Source organism: Gekko japonicus, unplaced genomic scaffold, assembly GCF_001447785.1.
Source record: "Gekko japonicus isolate JY-2015 unplaced genomic scaffold, Gekko_japonicus_V1.1 scaffold110, whole genome shotgun sequence".
Lineage (NCBI taxonomy): Eukaryota > Metazoa > Chordata > Lepidosauria > Squamata > Gekkonidae > Gekko > Gekko japonicus.
The window spans coordinates 49307-68639 of record NW_015173675.1 but is presented as its reverse complement, the minus strand read 5'-3'; the positions used below and the strand labels follow the sequence as shown (position 1 = coordinate 68639).

At 52.5% G+C, this 19333-nt stretch overlaps 1 protein-coding gene across 2 annotated transcripts; it reads right to left on the bottom strand.

Moving 5' to 3' along the window:
- Window positions 1-8121: 8121 nt before the first annotated feature.
- On the bottom strand, window positions 8122-17459 carry LOC107120268 (mamu class II histocompatibility antigen, DR alpha chain-like). 2 transcript variants are annotated; one of them, XM_015422919.1, is made up of 5 exons: window positions 17338-17459; window positions 12028-12285; window positions 11559-11837; window positions 9127-9313; window positions 8122-8853 (listed from the first exon to the last, which is right to left on the bottom strand). In XM_015422919.1, exons 1-4 carry the CDS (start codon window positions 17402-17404, stop codon window positions 9159-9161), a joined length of 759 nt encoding a protein of 252 aa, XP_015278405.1. In that variant the 5' UTR covers window positions 17405-17459; the 3' UTR covers window positions 8122-8853; window positions 9127-9158. The 2 variants fall into 2 exon arrangements, with proteins under 2 accessions (XP_015278405.1, XP_015278406.1); XM_015422920.1 differs by having other exon boundaries at window positions 9163-9313.
- Window positions 17460-19333: the final 1874 nt, after the last annotated feature.

Here is a 19333-nt window from a genome sequence, read left to right as displayed (position 1 = left end):
GCTGTGGAGTGCAGTTATTTATTTATCACGTGGCAAGTTGTTCTCCTGCCTCTGGCTTTCACGACCCCTGGCCTGAAGCACCATGGGGCTGAGGGCTCCCAACTTTGGGCTGGGAAATTCCTGTAGATTTTGGGGGCTGAGCCTGGGGGAGTTCGGGGGTTTGGGAGGGGACTTTGGAAGGGCCTAAGCCCGTCTTCCAAAGGAGCCGTAGGAACTGACCCCTGTAACTGGAGCTCAGTTGTAATGCCGGGAGATGAAGACGAAGAAGAGACTGGATTTATACCCCACCCTTCACTTGGAGTTGCAGAGCGGCTTACAAACTCCTTTCCCTTCCCCTCCCCACAACAGACACCCTGTGAGGTGGGAGGGGCTGAGAGAACTCTGACACAAACTGCTCTTTTTCGAGGACAGCTGTGCCAGAGCTTGTGACTGACCCAAGGTCACATCAGCAGGTGCAAGTGGGGAATCAAACCCGGTTCTCCCAGATTAGAGTCCGCACACTTAACCACGACACCAAACTGGCTCTCCAGGCCCTGCCTGGAGGCTGGCAACCCCAGGAGCTTGCCATGCAGAGAGCGGGCCTGAAGGTCCTGGTTGCCGGAGAAATGTGGAGGGGGAGTTTCTTTGACTGGAGACCTTGCCGTCTGTTGTGGGGAGGGGAAGGGAAAGGAGTTTGTCAGCCGCTCTTAGGCACCTTTGAATAGTGAAGGGCGGGGTATAAATCCAATCTCTTCTTCTTTAGTTTTAGATTGGGGGGGGGGGGTTTGCAGCTAGCGTGCCCTCTAAGCTGTGGAGCCCTGTGGGCAAAAGTTCTAGTTTGGGAGCCGCTGTCATTAAAGTTGTGACTGAGCGCTTCGGCTCCTGCATAGATTAGTGTGCTCTGGAGCCATCCTTCCTGGGCTAAGACAAAAATGTGTGGGCCCGAGGCTAAAAAACTGTGAGCTGGCTCACACTGACTCAGCTTAGAGGGAACACTGCTCCAGAGCCCTCCTTCCTGGGCTAAGACAAAAATGTGTGAGCCTGAGACTAAAAAACTGTGAGCTAGCTCACACTAACTCAGCTTAGAGGGAACACTGCTCCGGAGCCCTCCTTCCTGGGCTAAGACAAAAATGTGTGAGCCCGAGGCTAAAAAACTGTGAGCTGGCTCACACTGACTCAGCTTAGAGGGAACACTGCTCCAGAGCCCTCCTTCCTGGGCTAAGACAAAAATGTGTGAGCCGGAGGCTAAAAAACTGCGAGCTGGCTCACACTGACTCAGCTTAGAGGGAACACTGCTCCAGAGCCCTCCTTCCTGGGCTAAGACAAAAATGTGTGGGCCCGAGGCTAAAAAACTGTGAGCTGGCTCACACTGACTCAGCTTAGAGGGAACACTGCTCCAGAGCCCTCCTTCCTGGGCTAAGACAAAAATGTGCGAGCCAGAGACTAAAAAACTGTGAGCTGGCTCACACTAACTCAGCTTAGAGGGAACACTGCTCCAGAGCCCTCCTTCCTGGGCTAAGACAAAAATGTGCGAGCCGGAGGCTAAAAAACTGCGAGCTGGCTCACACTGACTCAGCTTAGAGGGAACACTGCTCCAGAGCCCTCCTTCCTGGGCTAAGACAAAAATGTGCGAGCCAGAGACTAAAAAACTGTGAGCTGGCTCACACTAACTCAGCTTAGAGGGAACACTGCTCCAGAGCCCTCCTTCCTGGGCTAAGACAAAAATGTGCGAGCCCGAGGCTAAAAAACTGTGAGCTGGCTCACACTAACTCAGCTTAGAGGGAACACTGCGGTTGCCGGCTGCCTCCGGGTTGGTGCTAAGAAAAGGTCTCTCTGGTGGATTCTTGTTCTCGCCTGTCTGGATCTTTCTTTCGGGCCGGGACGGCGGCCAGCAACTTGCATCCTCCCTCCCTACCCCCCGCCTGGGGAAAGCGGGCCAGGGACTTCCCAGGGCTGAGCTCTGGCCGGGACTTTCCGTGAGTCGGAAGGCGAGCCTTTTCAGCCAATCGCCGGCTCCGAAGTGGGTCGCGTCATCCGTTGCCGGGTAGGGGAGCTGCCGTCTTTGGACGGAGCGTCTCTTCTTGTCTCGGGACCTCCCGTCCGTCCTGCGGGCCCGGGGAGGGATCGAAGCCGGCCGCCTCCTCCTCCTTTGGGGCCTCCGGGGACTGGGCTCCCCCCTCCACCCCTTTCCTGGCCGGTGCCTCTCCCACCAAATTTGTTGTAGTTTAAACCTGACTGCATTAAATGGGATCTGATAACAGATCTGATACTAAAATAGTATGTTATTATGTTATATCTGTTGATGTTTGATGACAACTTTGTGGGGGATTAACTGGCTGGTTTGTAATGTTGGATTCTCAGAACTTTGGTATACTGTTATGCAGGTACTGTACATGTTATATGTTATATTTGATTTTAATAAACATTAAAAAAAAAAAAAAAGGTCTCTTGCCTTTGGAGCTGTCCATGACTTAGAGGTTTTCGTTTGTCGTCTTTCAGTTCCACATTGGAGCTGTTTTGGTCTCTGAAGAAGAGAGCCCTGACTCCCGCGGCCACAAATGTTAAGAACATAAAAAAATGAGAGAAGCCAATGTTGGACCAGGCCAACGGCCCATCCAGCCCAACACTCTGTGTCACACAGTGACCAGAAATACCAGGGGCCATCAGAAGGTCCACCAGTGGGGCCAGGACACTAGAAGCCCCCTCCCACTGTTGCCCCACCCCCAAGCACCAAGGATACAGAGCATCATTTGCCCCAGACTGAGAGTTCATATAAGAACATAATAGAAGCCAATGTTGGACCATCCAGTCCAACACTCTGTGTCACACAGTGACCAGAAATACCAGGGGCCATCAGGAGGTCCACCAGTGGGGCTGGGACACGAGAAGCCCCCTCCCACTGTTGCCCCATGTTGGAGATTCTTTATGAAAAATCGCAATCCAGCAGAGTTAAAAATACATCTTAGCAATGCAGGGTTCAATAATCAGACCCAGAGTCCATGTGTGTTTAAAATATAAAAGTTTTACTAAGTTTCTACCATAGGGAAGGGTAACTTGGAGGAAAATAACAAACAGAGCTATTCCCTACATCTTCACTCTACAAAGGACAGACTAGAAGGGGCTGCAATGGCTTCTCTTACATGCTTCTTCTTCTAACAGAACAAAGAGGGGAAGAGGAGCCATAAAATGCAAACACTTTGACACTTTGCTCCCAATCAAACTCCTGGGACAGGGATGCTTTTCGCGGGCTGGCAAACCTAAACTAACATTGGCTTACACAAAAGCATGTGATTTCCTGTAACTACAAAACAGACATTTAACCCCATACACACTGAGTGTTTTCAACATGCAATACCCAACACCCCACCCCCAAGCACCAAGGATACAGAGCATCAGGTGCCCCAGACTGAGAGTTCATATAAGAACATAACAGAAGCCAATGTTGGACCAGGCCAAAGGCCCATCCAGTCCAACACTCTCTGTGTCACACAGTGGCCAAAAATACCAGGTGCCCTCAGGAGGTCCACCAGTGGGGCCAGGACATTAGAAGCCCCCTCCCACTCTTGCCCCCCCCAGCACCCAAAAGACAGAGCATCCCTTGCCCCAGACCTAGTTTTCATATAAGAACATAAGAGAGGCCAGTGTTGGATCAGGCCAATGGCCCATCCAGTCCAACACTCTGTGTCACACAGTGGCCAAAAATACAAGGGGGCCTCAGGAGGTCCAGCAGTGGGGCCAGGACACTAGGAGCCCTCCCACTTTTGGCCCCCCCAGCACCCAAAAGACAGAGCATCCCTTGCCCCAGACTGAGAGTTCATATAAGAACATAACAGAAGCCAATGGAAGGCCAACAACAGGGCAGAGAGGCTGAGGCCTTCCCCTGTTAAGGATATAAGAAGAGCCCTGCTGGATCAGATCAGTGAGAGTCCATCTAGTCCAGCATCCTGTCCCACACAGTGGCCAATCAGTTCCGCTGGAGGGCCGACAACAGGGCAGAGAGGACAAGGCCTTCACAAGAACATCAGAAGAGTCCTGCTGGATCAGACCAGTGAGAGTCCACCTAGTCCAGTCTCCTGTCTCACACGGAGGCCAACCAGTTCCTCTGAAAAGCCAGCAACAGGGCATAGAGGCCGAGGCCTTCCCCTGATGAGAACCTCAGGAGAGCCCTGCTGGGTCAGACCAGGGAGGGTCCATCTAGTCCAGCATCCTGCCTCACACAGGGGCCAGCCAGTTCCTCTGGAGGGCCAACAGCTGGGCATAGAGGCCGAGGCCTTCCCCTGAGGAGAACCTAAGAAGAGCCCTGCTGGGTCAGACCAGGGAGGGTGCATCTTGTCTCACACAGTGGCCAACCAGACCCTCTGGGGGACCGACAACAGGGCAGAGAGGCTGACTGGAGGTGAGAAGCGCTTGGCTTTTCCCTTCTCCTCATGACCCTAAACCAAGTCTCTCCTGGGTCACAAGAATGTCACTCAGAGGGTGAGAATGGAAGGCTCCGGGATGGGAAGGGGGCCGGAGGGCGTGGCATCCTCCGGGTCGGGGGCTGCTCCAGGCCTGCACCCTTGAGCTGGCCGGTTTGGGAAGCTGGAGGTGGGAGAGTCGGAGGAGAAGGTGTCCAGGGAGCGGCCTCTGGGGGCTGGGGGGAGGGCAGCGGGAGCGTCCCTGGAGGAAATAGATCTCTCAGGAGCCAAGGTAGGTTCCCAGGCCTCCTTGGGGGTGATGTGGGTGAGGGGGGAGGCATCTTTCCTGCCAGGGCGGTGCCCACAATGAACCCCCCCAGGCGGGGGGGGCTGCTCCCACAGGTCCCCAGTCACAGAAGCTCTCCTGGGGGGCTCCCTGTGTAGCCCACCCCCCCTTCCGAAGGTGCAACATAGGCGGAGGGGACTGGTGATTGGCAGCAACCCTCTCCTGTGGTGCGATGAACAGCAGGCTGCATCACCCCCTCCCAGCTCTGGATCATTAAGTATACTCGCTTGCACTGTTCCCTCTAAGCAGAGTTGGTGTGAGCTAGCTCACAGTTCTTTTAGCCTACGGCGCACACATTTTTGTCTCAGCTCAGGAAGGAGGGCTCCAGAGCAAACTAATCTATGCGGAAGCCAAATTGCTCGTTCACAACTTTAATGCCAGCAGCTCACAGAGTAGGATCTTTGCTCACAAGACTTCACAGCTTAGAGGGAGCATTGCTCGCTTGTATTCTACATTCGTCCTCCCCCCCATAATCAAAGTGAACAGGACTGGAAAGTAGGCTTGTGGGATCAGACCAATTGTTCTCCTAGTCCACCTTCCCCTGCTGCTGAGCAACCAACCAGATGTCCCCGAGAAGCCCATTTGCTGGGCACGAAGGCCTTCCCCTGCTCCAGCTGGGCATTCGGCGGTGCACTGCTCCTGAGGATGGAGGTTCCATTTAGCAACCACAATTGACTGCCCTCGATGGAACGCTCCTCCCCCACTGTTTCCTCTCCTCCTCTTCTGAAACCCTCTAAGCGTGGGATCAGGCGCTGCGGTGGCTCAAGTGGTAAAGACGCTGAACTGCAGGCTGTGGAAGGTCGGTAGTTCAGCGGTTCGAGACCCGAGTGTGCCGCATGACGGAGTGAGCTCCCGTCTCTAGTTCCAGCTCCTGCCAACCTATCCGTTCGAACGCAAGAAATTGCAAGTAGATAAATAGGAACCACTCCGGTGGGAAGGTAACAGCGTTCTGTGCGCCTTGGTGTTTAGTGATGCTGGCCACATGACCATGGAAACATCTTCGGACAGCACTGGCTCTTCGGCTTTGAAACGGAGATGAGCACCGCAACCCTAGAGTCGGATTCGACTGGCTTTCGAGCAAGGGAACCTTTACCTTTACCTTTTAAGCATGGGATCACCTATTGATGGATAAAATATCAGACAAACTGTCAAGCTCTGATCCTTTTTATGACCCTCAATCATTCTTCTTTCGATGGTCACCGATTTTAGAAGATGCAGAATATGTTTTGGAAAATGTTCAACATTTCTGTAACCCACAATATTTTGACTTTGTCAAGCGTGGCTGGATACTCTAGATTTAAGAAATGTTCACATTTATTAGACTTGCCTTTAGCAAAATTGTACAATGTTAAATATATGTTTGTTTAAAGTTGTATTTGTTCCAATTCAATATTTGAATGTCATTCTACTATTGTACGATGTTCATATTTGTTGAAAAGTTAAATAAAATGTTTATTAAGCATGGGTCTGTCACGTCTTGTGGCAGGGAAGCCCCCAGGCTAATTGTGTTGGGGGGGGAGGGCTGTCTCCAGGTCCTGACCAAGGATTTTGCTGTATCACAAGAATGTGTCTTTGTACCAAGTTATCCTCTCTGATGTGGGGGGCTCTTCCTCAATATACACAGGCCTGATCGACAGCAAAACTTTATAATTATTATTTGGAGCGGCACTATTCCATTGATTCATATACTATCTGCATTGCCTGAAACACATCTTTTATAATTTCAGTGCGTGTCTAGTGGTTGTTGTATGTGGAACTTATATTTGTTGCTGTACATGATGTCTTAATGCAGGGGTGTCAAACATACGGCCCGCGGGCTGGATCCAGCCCCTGCAGGGCTCCTATCCGGCCCGCGAGCAACTGGCTCCCTCCTGCTTCCTGTTCCTGCTTCACAACTTGCTTTTGCTCAGCTCTCTCCTCTCCAGCTTCCTGCTTCCAGAGGAGAGAAAGAAAGCCAAGCATCCCTTCCCTCAATTGAATTAGGGCTCCTCCCTCTCCTTTGGGTGAAAGGGAGAGAGAGAGAGAGTTCCGTGACACCCTTAAGACCAACAACGTTTTATTCCAGGTATAAGCTTTCGTGTGTGTGCACACTTCATCAGAGAGAGAGAGAAAGACCCATGGCACTTGGAAAGACCCCCCCCCCTTTCCAGTTCAAACAGATGGGAGGGAAAGAAACCTAACAGCACAGCCTGCGTTCTTTATTAGCGGAAGGGAGGAAGAGTCCAGGTCCAGGAGCACCTTCAAGACTAAAAATTTGTGGCAGCTTTCATGAGTCACTACTCCCTTCTTCAGTTACAGCAAGAATGTGAGTCCATCTGTCCTTATATCTTGGAGAGTGAAGTGATTTAAGATGTCAAAAGACAATAGCAGGCATTGGTAATAAGGGAAGAAACCTAGGTCTCAATTCAGTCCAGGAGGATGCATTGTTGTCAGCTATGCTGCCATGAAAGTTGGGGAAGTTGGTCTGTGTCTGGTTAATTGCTATTGCTTTCCTTTCAGGTTAATTGCTATTGCATTCCTTTCTGTGCTTTTTCTGCTGTGCGCCAAAACACTTATCTATACAGATGTGGAGGAAGGTGTTGTAGTGTCTGGGATTTCATTAGGTGCCGTGGGAGAGTGTTCGTTCTCAGCTTCAGCTACCTAACTGTCTCTAAGCCTTAGCCCGCGCGCAGGAGGCCGCCTAATTGGCCAGTACTGTGTGTATGTGTGTGTGCATACGGATACCCTATATCCTATTATGCCCATGGGGCCGCCGCCATTCTTAACAGTGCCTATGTTACTGCATCTTTAGCTCTGCAATAAAAGTATAACCGTTCCTGAATGCGTGTACTGCGTTGTTGGCTGTGGGTCCTGACAATTGTCTTGAGCTTCATTGTCAGTTGCAATTCAGCAGTCTCTCTAATCTCCCTTTGAAATTCCTTTGTAAGAGGACTGCTACTCTTAGGTCAGCAACTGAATGTTCTGGAAGGTTAAAATGTCCCCCCAATGGTTTTTGAATGTTGTGGTTTCTAATAGCAGTAGAAAGATCAAGAGTCCAGTAGCACCTTAAAGACTAGCAACATTTGTGGTAGGGCATGAGCTTTCATTAATCATTGCTCACTTCTTCAGACTTATCTCCATTTATTCTTTGCATCCTCCTGGACTGAATCCTCCTGTACCAAATCAAGACCTAGGTCTCCTGTCTCATTACCCATGCTGATATCTCCATGCCTACCGCCCCTCTGCGTATCACATCTAATTCAATCAAGCCTGCTATTGCCATTCGGCATCTGAAATCATCTTTATAAAGTTTATCTCTCTGGTACCTCGTGTTACATTTTACGGCACTTGAATGGCTTCTCCAGGCAGGCAACTGTGTTGGTCTGAAGAAGTAGAACAAAGTCCGAGTCATGGGGCACCTTTAAGACCCACAAAGTTTTATTCAAGGCGTGAGCTTCCGTGTGCAGGCGCAGTTCCTCAGATAACATTGGAATGGGAGTTAACAGTTCATACGCAGAGACAGACACTTCTACATAAGTGAACAGCAAATTAGCACACAGTTTTAGGAAGACGTTTTGACGTAGGCAAATGCCAAGCAGTCACAGCAAGCGAAGTTCATACAATCACCAGGTCTCCATTTGTTTTGATTTGTTTCCCCACTCCCAATTTTAAAAAAGGCAAGTGCAGAGAGACAGACGGCACCTCACTGCCAGTCCCCACCTGCACGCCTGGACTCGGGGGTCTCGGGCACTGGAAGGAAGTCCCACCCTTGGGGAGAGACACTGGAGCATCAGGAAGGGACTCAGGCCATTAATGGTAAGGCGAGAGAAGAGGGTCTTACTTGATTGTAGGGAAAACTGTTGCGGGAGGCAGGAGCTCGCAGCCCTTCTGGGGGGGCCTCCCGTGGGGGGCACTCCTGAGAGGGGGCCCCTCTCTCACTCCTTCCCGGATGGCTACCCGGCCGGGCCCCTGCAGGGCCATTTCAGTGTGAGCCCCATATTGGTGGGAGGAGTCACATTAAAGGCTGCTGGGGATCAGGAAAGCTTCCTCCCTAGGAGGAAAGGCCTTGCCAAGAAAAGAGCAGCAAAGGATGCGGGTCGGGAAAAAGGCAGAGGCATGTCTCGAGTTGAAGGGCGCGGCACCTTCGATTACCTGGAAGGGAAGGAGAACAGGGCAGGTGAGAGAACGCACCTGGCCAATGAGATTCTCCAAAGAGGAGCCCCCTGGAGCATCACAGACCCACAGACCCACCACCACCACACACTTCAGGCGTGGCTTTGAAAGCCCTGTCCCCCTCCCCCGCTTGTAAAACAGCACTCTTCTTCCCAGCCCCTCCCTCTCTGTCCACATTCTTCACCGACTTCTGCCCACCCCACTCACAGACAGAAATCCCCTCAGACTTGGCAACATGAGACACACACACACCCATCTTTGGGCCTGGCAGCTGCCGGCGGAACTCACAGGTTCCCCCCGCGGAAGTTGCCCTCGTCCTTCTGCCGGCTCTTGACGATGAGGACGGTGCCCACAATGATGCCCACGATGCCCACGGCCAGGCCGAGGGCACAGACCACGTTCTCCGCCGTCTCCGGGAGGGGTTCGGGCATGTTGGTATCTGGGAGAGGAAGGCGGGTTAGCAGAAGGAGGAGGAGGAGGGGCCTGATCCAGCGCCTCCCTTGGGATTCCTGCCCCTCGGATCCTGCCTCCTCCAGGGACTTCATATTCTGCTCCCCTCCTTGACCCAGAAACCCTTCCCGGAACACCTTAAAGACGAACCAAGTTGGTGGCACAAGATGAGCTTTCACGAGTTACTGCTTCCTTCTTCAGATACCTGAAGAAGTATCTGAAGATATGTTCAGAAGTAGTGACTCATGAACGCTCATACCCTGCCTTGGGATTCCTGCCCCTCGGATCCTGCCTCCTCCAGGGACTTCATATTCTGCTCCCCTCCTTGACCCAGAAACCCTTCCCGGAACACCTTAAAGACGAACCAAGTTGGTGGCACAAGATGAGCTTTCACGAGTTACTGCTTCCTTCTTCAGATACCTGAAGAAGTATCTGAAGAAGGGAGCAGTGATTCATGAAGGTTCATACCCTGTCACAAATTTTGTTAGTCTATAAGTTGCTCCTGGACTCTGGCTCTTTTCTACTGCTACAGACAGGCCTGTCTTCACCAGTGTTCCCTCTAAGCTCAGCTAGTGTGAGCCAGCTCACAGTTTTTTAGCCTCCGGCTCACACATTTTTGCCTTCGCTCAGGAAGGACGGGGCTCCAGAGCAAACTGATTTACGCAGCCGCCAAATCGCTCGGCTCACAGCTTTATTGCCAGGAGCTCACAGAGCAGAATTTTTGCTCAAGAGACTCCACAGCTTAGAGGGAGCGCGGGTCTCTTCACCCTTCCTGAAGACATTCAAGAGCGGTAGTCCCAGAACGAACCCCAACAGGACTGCTGGTTTCTTCAGGCCTGCATTTCTCACACTTTCCTAGGGTCTCAGAGTCTCTTTGGGCAGGATCAGGCCCAGGGGCACCAAGTGAGGAAGGCTAAGCCCCCCCCCCAAGAATGGAGGAGCCGCTTCACCCCTGACACGGAGGGCAATCGGGGGGGCTGGGGTGTGGGCAATGAACCCCAGTGAGGGCTGGATCTGCTCCGTTCAGTGTTGGGGGTGAGGGGGAGGGAGGGGTGAGTCCCGTGGCTCGTGGGAGGCTCCTGTGGGATGATGGGAAAAGGACCCTTCTCAAGAAGCACAGACAGGGAAGGAGTCCCTGGGGCCAGCCCCCTGTCCCCTTTACTCTTCCCCTGATAGCTGAGTATCCCAGGGTTAGGCCCTTCCGCCTTCAAGGGAAGGTGCGTATGGTGAGCAGCCAAGTTGGAACGGATAAAAGGAAGCACTTCTTCACCCAAAGGGTGATTAACACATGGAATTCACTGCCACAGGAGGCGGTGGCGGCTACAAGCATGGATGGCTTCAAGAGGGGATTGGATAAGCATCTGGAGCAGAGGTCCATCAGTGGCAATTAGCCACAAGGGATAGATAGGGACTCTCAGGCTGGGGCAAGTGATGCTCTGTAGTCTTGGTGCTTGGGGGGGGGGACAATGGGAAGGCTTCTAGTGTCCTGGCCCCACTGCTGGACTTCCCGATGGCACCTGGTATTTCTGGCCACTGTGTAACACAGAGTGTTGGACTGGAGGGGCCATTGGCCTGATCCAACATTGGCTTCTCTTATGTTCTTATATGAACTCTAGGTCTGGGGCAAGTGATGCTCTGTATTCTTGGTGATTGGGGGTGGGGGGCAACAGTGTGGGGGGCTTCTAGTGTCCTGGCCCCAATGCTGGACCTCCTGAGGGCACCTGGTCTTTCTGGCCACTGTGTGACCCAGAGTGTTGGACTGGAGGGGCCATTGGCCTGATCCAACATTGGCTTCTCTTATGTTCTTATATGAACTCTAGGTCTGGGGCAAGTGATGCTCTGTATTCTTGGTGCTTGGGGGTGGGGGGCAACAGTGGGGGGGCTTCTAGTGTCCTGGCCCCAATGCTGGACCTCCTGAGGGCACCTGGTCTTTCTGGCCACTGTGTGACCCAGAGTGTTGGACTGGATGGGCCTTTGGCCTGATCCAACATTGGCGTCTTTTATGATGTTATGTTCACCCCTGGATGAATCTGCGGGCTGAATGCGTGAATTGCCTCCCCTGGACAGTTCTGAATTGGAGGGCTTGTCACGTAACAGGAGTGTCCTTGTCTGTGGCACCTGACCCCCTTTCAGACATGTGAGTCACCAAGCGAGAGTGCAGTGGTCTATTGAGTTCCCCCCAGGGTGCGCACTGGCCCTGACTCCCCACCCACCCCCGGGGTCCCGATCCTTACTCCACTCCTTGGTGAGGGGCTGGGCCAGGCCCCAGTGCTCCACCCGGCAGTAGTAGATGTCCTCGGCGTTGGGGACGAAGATCAGGTAGGAGAACTTGCGGAAGGAGTTGTCCGTGTTGGGGTAGAAGTCGGTCTCCTCCGTGGCCTTCACCGCCTGCCCGTTCTTCACCCAGGTCAGGCTGATCACCGGGGGCGAGAACTCGTTTGCCAGGCAGATGAGCACGTTGGGTTCCCCCAGCACCACCGGCTTCTCCGGGTACACCAGCACCTTGGGGGGGACTATATGCGTGGGGGGGGGAGTCAGAGAGAGGGTGGCTGTCAGGGCTCAGAGCAAAAGCCAGGGGAGCGACAGGCAGACTCCTTTGGGGAGCCCCTATCAGGAGGCTGGCAGTGGGGGTTAGGGGGAGCCTTTGGGGCACAGGGGGTCTTGTCTGCACCCCATCCCTCCCACTGTGCCCCGCATCAGTACCGTTCTTGGCCGGGGTGTTGTTGGAGCGGCGCATGAGGATGTCCAGGTTGGAGCGGAGCACAGCAATGTTGCCCTGGGCGCCCTCGGCCTGGAAGCTGGTGAACTCCTGGAACTGGGGCAGCCGCCAGACGGTCTCCTTGCGGTCCAGGTCCACGTGGAAGATCTCGTCGCCGTCGAAGTCGAACATGAACTCGCCGGGCCCCTTCTCCGAGGTCAGGCTCCGCTGCACAAAGGCCACCTGCGATAGCACCTCCTCCGCTGGAGGGAGAGAGAGAGAGAGAGGTGCAGCATGAGCCGAAGAGATGGGACCATGCTCTGGGTCTCTCCACCATCCATACATGCAAGATCTGGGAGAAGCCAAGCAAGAAAAGGGGGCAGTTCCAGAGACTCAGTGCCAGGCCTCTCTCAGCAGCTTGAATAAACTCTCTGAATCCTTCAGATCGAAGCTTGGAGGCATTATATCCAACACCCCCCCCCCAATCCACAGATTCCAAGGAGTGAAGACTGGGGTGGGGGGATTCCTGGAGCCCAAGTCACCTGGAGGACCCCTGAAGCCTGAGTATGCTGCATTCAGTTCCGCCCTCCAGCCACTTGGGGTGCAGGGAAGGCAGACCTCCGTAAGTGGCTGTAGCTCAGACTCTGCTGGCCGGGCCTCTCGGCAAGGTTTACGTAGAGGTTGAGGGGAAACCCTGGCTGCAGCCAAGCCAGCATTGAAAGAAGGCAGGACCAGCCAGGAGAAGCTACAGTCATGGCCTGGATCAGCCCCGTAGCTAGGGAATTCTTTGGGAGGGGGCCTTGGGGGGGGCGCCAGCTAATTAAATAGAAGTACAGTGCAGGTGGTAAGTTGGAGCACTTTGGGGGCAGCCCCGGAGGGAGGGGCCCCAGAAGAAACACAAGGGGGCCAGGCCCCGTGGGGCCAATGTTAGCTACGGGCCTGGCCTGGATGCAGCCTCCCAATAAGGTCTTTATCTCCCCCAGTCTGAGGTTTCCCTCTTCCTTGAGTTCCACCCAGCTCCATGATTTTTGTCTGCGCAGCCAGATCTTGCAAAGGGGCAGCCCTGTTAACGTGTGGTAACAAAATAAAGCAAAAACTTTCATTGCCTTTCCCTTTCATTTTGCTCTCTTCCTTTCATGACCTGCCATTCGTCTATCCCTACTTTTGATTTTTATTGCCCCTCACTGTCTCTTCTGCTTGGGGGGGTTAACAGTGGGAGGGCTTCTAATGTCCTGGCCCCACTGGTGGACCTCCTGATGGCACTGGTATTTCTGGCCACTGTGTGATGCAGAGTGTTGGACTAGATGGACCTTTGGCCTGATCCAACATTGGCATCTCTTATGTTCTTATGTTCTTATTCAGTTCTGCCCTCCAGCCACTGGGGTGCAGGGAAGGCAGACCTCCATAAGTGGCTGTAGCTCAGACTCTGCTGGCCGGGCCTCTCGGCAAGGTTTACTAAGAGGTTGAGGGGAAACCCTGGTTGCAGCCAAGCCAGCATTAAAATGTTGTTGGTCTTACAGGAGGCTGAGGGTAACCCTAAGTTACTTCTCAGATCCTGCTAAGCCCATCAGCCAAGCCAGCACTGGAGCACAGCGAGACAAGCCAGGACCAGCCAAAATCAATGCCAGGATGAAGCCTCCTAACAAGGTCTATGGTTTCCTTTTCCCTTTAGTGAGGGTTAGCAGATGTCCTCCTTTTAGAGGACATGCCCTCCTTTTTGGTGCCTGTCCCCTTGTGGGCGCTTTAAAAAATTTTTTTGATGAAAACGTCCTCCTATTGGGTTGGAAGGTTAGGAATATTCCTAGTTTGTAGCAATAATCACAGCTTAAATATAGGAGTATTTAAAATGAGACTTGTCGTAGCGATCACTTCTTTGAAGTAGTCAGTCAGGAAATTTGTCCTCCTTTTGTTTTTCAAAATATGGTAACCCTACTTTAGTCACACCCAGCTCCTGCACAGCCAGGTCTTGCAAAGGGGCAGCGTTGTTAGTGTATAGTAGCAAAATAATTTTAAAATCCTTTTGTTGTCTTTTCTTATATTTCTCTAACGCTTTCCCACACTTTTCTCCTCCTTCATTTTGCTCTCTTCCTTTCATGACCTGCCATTCGTCTATCCCTACTTTTGATTTTTATTGCCCCTCACTTCTTTTCCAGTCTCAACTCCTCTTCATCTGTCCTGGGTTGGCAACTTAGAATCGTTGGCAGAAGTGTAGCAGGAAATCTTTTTTGATCCTATCAACAGAAGGGGGGAATTAATATTTCCCCGTAATCTATCCAAGTAGTAAAAGGTTGCTTCCCCTCTCTCTACATGCATGATAATAAATGTCCCTCTGGTTCAGTGGTAACAAAAGAGGAACAGAAGTTAGAGTTTATTTGTTTGTTTCTTTTTGTCCCTCATTTCTCCCCAAGGGAAGGCCCAGAGCAGGTGAATACGGTTCTCCTCTGGTTTATCCTCATAAGAACCCTGCAAGGTAGGCAAGGCTGAGAGTGGGTGAAAGGCTCACGGTCACCCAGCAAGCTTCCATGGCAGGGGGGGGATTTCAACCTGAGTGGAGATTCCAACCAGACCCTGGTCTGATACTTTAAGCACTACACAAACTTACCTTCTATTGCAGATAGCATGTTGGGTGTGCGTGTGTGTCTGGAGACAACCTGGCCTAGGATATTCCAATTCCTTTCACCCAAAGAGAGATTAACACATGGAATTCACTGCCACAGGAGTTGGCGGCAGCTACAAGCATGGACGGCTTCATGAGGGAATTAGATAAGCATATGGAGCAGAGGTCCATCAGTGGCTATTAGCCACAAGGTATAGATAGGGGCTCTGGGGCAAGTGATGCTCTGTCTTCTTGGTGCTTGGGGGGGGGGGGTCAACAGTGGAAGGGGGCTTCTATTGTCCTGGCCCCACTGGTGGACCTCCTGAGGGCCCCTGGTATTTCTGGCCACTGTGTGACCCAGAGTGTTGGACTGGAGGGGCCTTTGGCCTGATTCAACATTGGTGTCTCTTGTGTTCTTGTATGAACTCTCAGTCTGGGGCAAGGGATGCTCTGTCTCCTTGGTGCTTGGGGGGGGGGGCAAGAGTGGGAGGGCTTCTAGTGTCCTGGTCCCACTGCTGGACCTCCTGAGGGCACCTGGTATTTTTGGCCACTGTGTGACAGAGTGTTGGACTAGATGGGCCATTGGCCTGATCCAACATGGGCTTCTCTTATGCTCTTATGTTAACAGCCAACCAAGTGTTTTTTTCCCCTTCCTTAAGCTATTTGAAGACGACGAATTGGATTTATACCCCGCCCTTCACTCGGCATCTCAGAGCGGCTGACAATCTCCTTTCCCTCCCCCTCCCCACAACAGACAACCCTGTGAGGTGGGTGGGGCTGAGAGAGCTCTCTTGAGGACTACTCTTGAGAGAACACAGCTCTGAGAGAACTGTGACTGACCCAAGGTCACCCAGCTGGATGCATGTGGAGGAGGAGTGGGGAATCAAACCCGGTTCCCTAGATTAGAGTCCGCCGCTCTAACCCACTACACACCAACCTGGCTTGGATCAGGGTCATAGCGGCTCTCGGAAGCCCTACCCCGATTTTCAGCCCCGCAGGGTTGGCATGAACTAAGCCCTCCCCAAGGGCTGCGATCCCGGTAGACCAGAGTGAGCCTGCCCTGCTCTTCGCTGTTGAAAGGCACGTGATCCTGGTCCTGCCCCCCCCCAGGGAAGAGGAGGGGGAGGAAGGCGACAGGCCCTCTCCTCCGGGAAAGGATTGTGGCCACCATCACCAAAGGCGGCCGGGCAGGGATCCCCCTCAGTTCTGGGGGGCACCTCCTCCCCCGCCTGAGCTCTGAGCCAGCTCTGTAGACGGGCAGAACTTGCACCCGGGGCACAGGCAGTTCAAGGGCTTGGGTCCAGGGATCCCGGAGAGGGAGGGGGGCTGCAGCTGGCAGGGGGCCTTGGACTCCCCCTCCCCAGAGTCAGACAGGCCTTTGATTCTCTTCCCCACGCCCCTTCCAAACACGGTGCAAAAAGACAGACCTTCGGAGTTGGGGGCTACGGCCCCCCCCAAAAAGAGACTATGATTTGAGGAAAAGAAGTGCCAAGAAATTAGATGCGGAAGAACTCTGAATTCCACCTTTAGGAAGCTGTGTTTTTTTTTTTAAAAGTTTGATGCTTTTGTGATTGCCTTAAACAGTGACTGTTATCGGGTTCTGGGGAGCATCGGCTAGATTTAAACATTCAAGCGCATTGTATTCAATGTTCCCTCTAAGCTGGTGGAGTCTTGTGAGCAAAAATTCTACTTTATGAGCTACGGGCATTAAAGTTGTGAGCAAGCGATTTGGGTACTGCATCAATTAGTTTGCTCCGGAGCCATCCTTACTGAGCTAAGGCAAAAATGTGTGAGCCGGAGGCTAAAAAACTGTGACCTGGCTCACACTAACTCAGCTTAGAGGGAACACTGATTGTATTATCAGTCGATTAGACTAACATTTGATAAGCTTATGTAATGACCTTCACGACTTGGGTTTTTAGTGGTTAGCTTTCCTTTCGCCCGTAGATATTAGACTCCCCCTCCTATATTTCTTTGTTGTTTATAGAAAATCAATTTTAAAAAATCCCCTTGGGGGGGGGCAAAAAAAAAGACGGACCTTCAGACAGACAGACTTCTGGGGTTGGAATGGGGGGGCACGTGGGGGGGGAAAGGCTGAACCCCAGAGCCGGAGCCAGAATTAGTGCGGAGGAGGAAGGAGACGAGAGCCAACACCCCCTTCCCCAAGTCATTCAGAGCAGAGAATCCAGTCCCTCCCGCCCGTACTGTGCAATTTTTTTTTTGGGGGGGGGGTTCAGTGGTGGATCTCATTTGCTTCTCCGGAGGGGGGGGGATTTCGAGGAGAGGAGGAGCGAAAGTCCGAGGGAGAATTCCAGCCTGCCAATCAATGTTCCCTCTAAGCTGTGGAGTCTCGTGAGCAAAAAATCTACTTTACGAGCCACTGGCATTAAAGTTGGGAGCAGCTGATTTGGCCGCTGCATCAATCAGTTTGCTCTGGAGCCATCCTCCCGGGGCTGAGACAAAAATGTGTGAGCCGGAGGCTAAAAAACTGTGAGCTAGCTCACACTAACTCAGCTTAGAGGGAACACTGCTGCCAATACTTTCTCACGGAAGGCGATTCTCAGACCCCGACGTCTCCCCCCAGAGAGAGCCGTGAACGTCCAACCTATCTCTCCCCCCCCTCCCTTCTCCCTGCCCACTATCTATTTCCCTGTCAGGTTCCCCCCTCCCCCCCAAAAAAGGCACTTTTGCGGGGACTTTTTTGGGGCGGCTCTCTTACCTGCCACCAGGTGCCCCCCCAGGAGGGGCAGGAGCGGCAGCCACAGGTACCCGGCCAAGCCCTTCATCCCTGTTGCTCTTTCAGACGCGGGACGTGACCAGAGGGACAGGCAGCAATGGGGCAAACAGTGGGGCCAGAGAGGCGCAGGATCGAGCGCTGTCCTGGCTTGGGGCGGGGATGGGGGAGAGGCAGCCAATGAGAAAAAGGCCCGTGTGCTGACCTAGCTGTTGCCGGGTAGAAGAGCCCCAGAACTCAGCCCGAGCGGCAGATAGACGGAGGCGCCTGGAGCTGCCTTAGAGAGCCTCCATCTTCTCCTTCTGGTCTTCCAGACTGGACCCAAAGTGTCCCGGCGGGAGGAGGCGGGTGAAGGCTGCGGGTGTGTGTGTGGGGGGGACATCCGGGATGCAAGGCCCAGGCAGTGGTATCCCTAGAAGGAAAAGGATAAATCGACCCCCCTGTCATTTGAAGAAGAAGAAGAGGAGATTGGATTTACCCGAAGGAGTCTCAGAGCAGCTTCCAAACTCCTTTCCCTTCCCCTCCCCACAACAGACACCCCCTGTGAGGTTGGTGGGGCTGAGAGAGCTCTGACAGAAACGGCTCTTTTCAAGGTCAGCTCTGAGAGAACTTGCGACTGACCCAAGGTCATCCAGCAGCTGCAAGTGAAGGCGTGGGGGAATCAGACCCGGCTCTCCCAGATTAGAGTCCGCACACTTATCCGCTACACCAAACTGGCTCTCATTTGCATTTTAACATTACATTTATTTATTTCACATCTATACCCCGCCCTCCCTGCGCGCACCCCCATTCCTATTAAACGGTTTGGAATTTGGGGCCTGGGGGAGCCAAAGGTCACAAGGCGGGGGCAGCAGGGAAAGGGGGTCACCGGAACCCCCTCGGTCTGTCGGTCTGGCCTACAGCAGCAGGAGGGAAAAGGCCCAGAGCCTGACAGAAGGAAAGGGCTCATTTCCTGGCAGGCCCCCCAAACCAGAGAAAGGACCCCAGAGCAGCAGCAGGAGGAGGAGGAGCAAGAAGCGCCCTGGAAGAGAAGACGGGGAAGAGGCAGCCCTCCAGTTCCTTAAGTTCACCTCTGGGTCTTTCTCTCTCTCTCTCTTTCCCCCTGTGTGTTCAGGGACACACCGTTTGCTAGAATTTGCCTTTCCTCTGAGTGCTCCTCCTGAAGGACACTGAAGAGCCTGTGGATTCAGATTTTGCTAAATTAATGGACACGAATCCTTCAGTTTCCTCTTTAGTTGTACACAGGGCCGGTCTGTTGGGTGCTACAAGTCAAAACACTTCAGTATTTACAGAATTAATTATCTTTGTTAAGTCACAATCTGTTTAGACAATAGGAAGCCCGGGAATTTTCTCCCTGATCTAGGGATTTCCCCCCCCCCAAAAAAACCCATTTTATTAGGATGTAATAATAGATTAAACATTGTTTCAATTTGTCATACATCCTTTTCTCCTATCTCCCACCGCTTTCTCGGCTTCCCACAGTGCTCCAACCTCCAGCCCATATCTTAAATCCGCTCCATACCTCTTTATACCTTTATCACAATCTACCGGTAACATAACTTTTTACTATTATTCATATACATTCATCTTTTTTCTGTTATCATTCACCTTCAATAATTATCAAAGCAAATTAAATTGTTCTGAACATTCCTGATCTAGGGATTTGATTGGGACTAAAGTGTCAAGGTGTATTACCATTTTATGGCTTCTCTTCCCGTTCTTTGTTCTGAGAGGGAAGGAGACGCCATTCGGCCCTTTCCGTTTTACCTTTTTAGCTGCAAGGATGTAGGCATAGTAGCTCTTTGTTGTTTTCATATCCTGTGTACCTTTTCCCCATGTTAGGTTTATAATAAACTCTTATATTTTAAACACACCATGGACTCAGTCTCTTAATACTCTGCTGACTTACTTAAAAGGAATCCCAACACGGTCCCAGGGTTTTCTGCACACTAGGCGAGGCTACCTTCTGCCGCCTCCCCCC

Coding starts and splice junctions, on each gene's coding strand:
- LOC107120268 (XM_015422919.1), bottom strand. CDS start 17,404: ATGAAGGGCTTGGCCGGGTACCTGTGGCTGCCGCTCCTGCCCCTCCTG. Junction 12,286..17,337: donor GGGGGGGCACCTGGTGGCAG/GTAAGAGAGCCG, acceptor CTCTCCCTCCAG/CGGAGGAGGTGCTATCGCAG. Junction 11,838..12,027: donor CAACACCCCGGCCAAGAACG/GTACTGATGCGG, acceptor CCACGCATATAG/TCCCCCCCAAGGTGCTGGTG.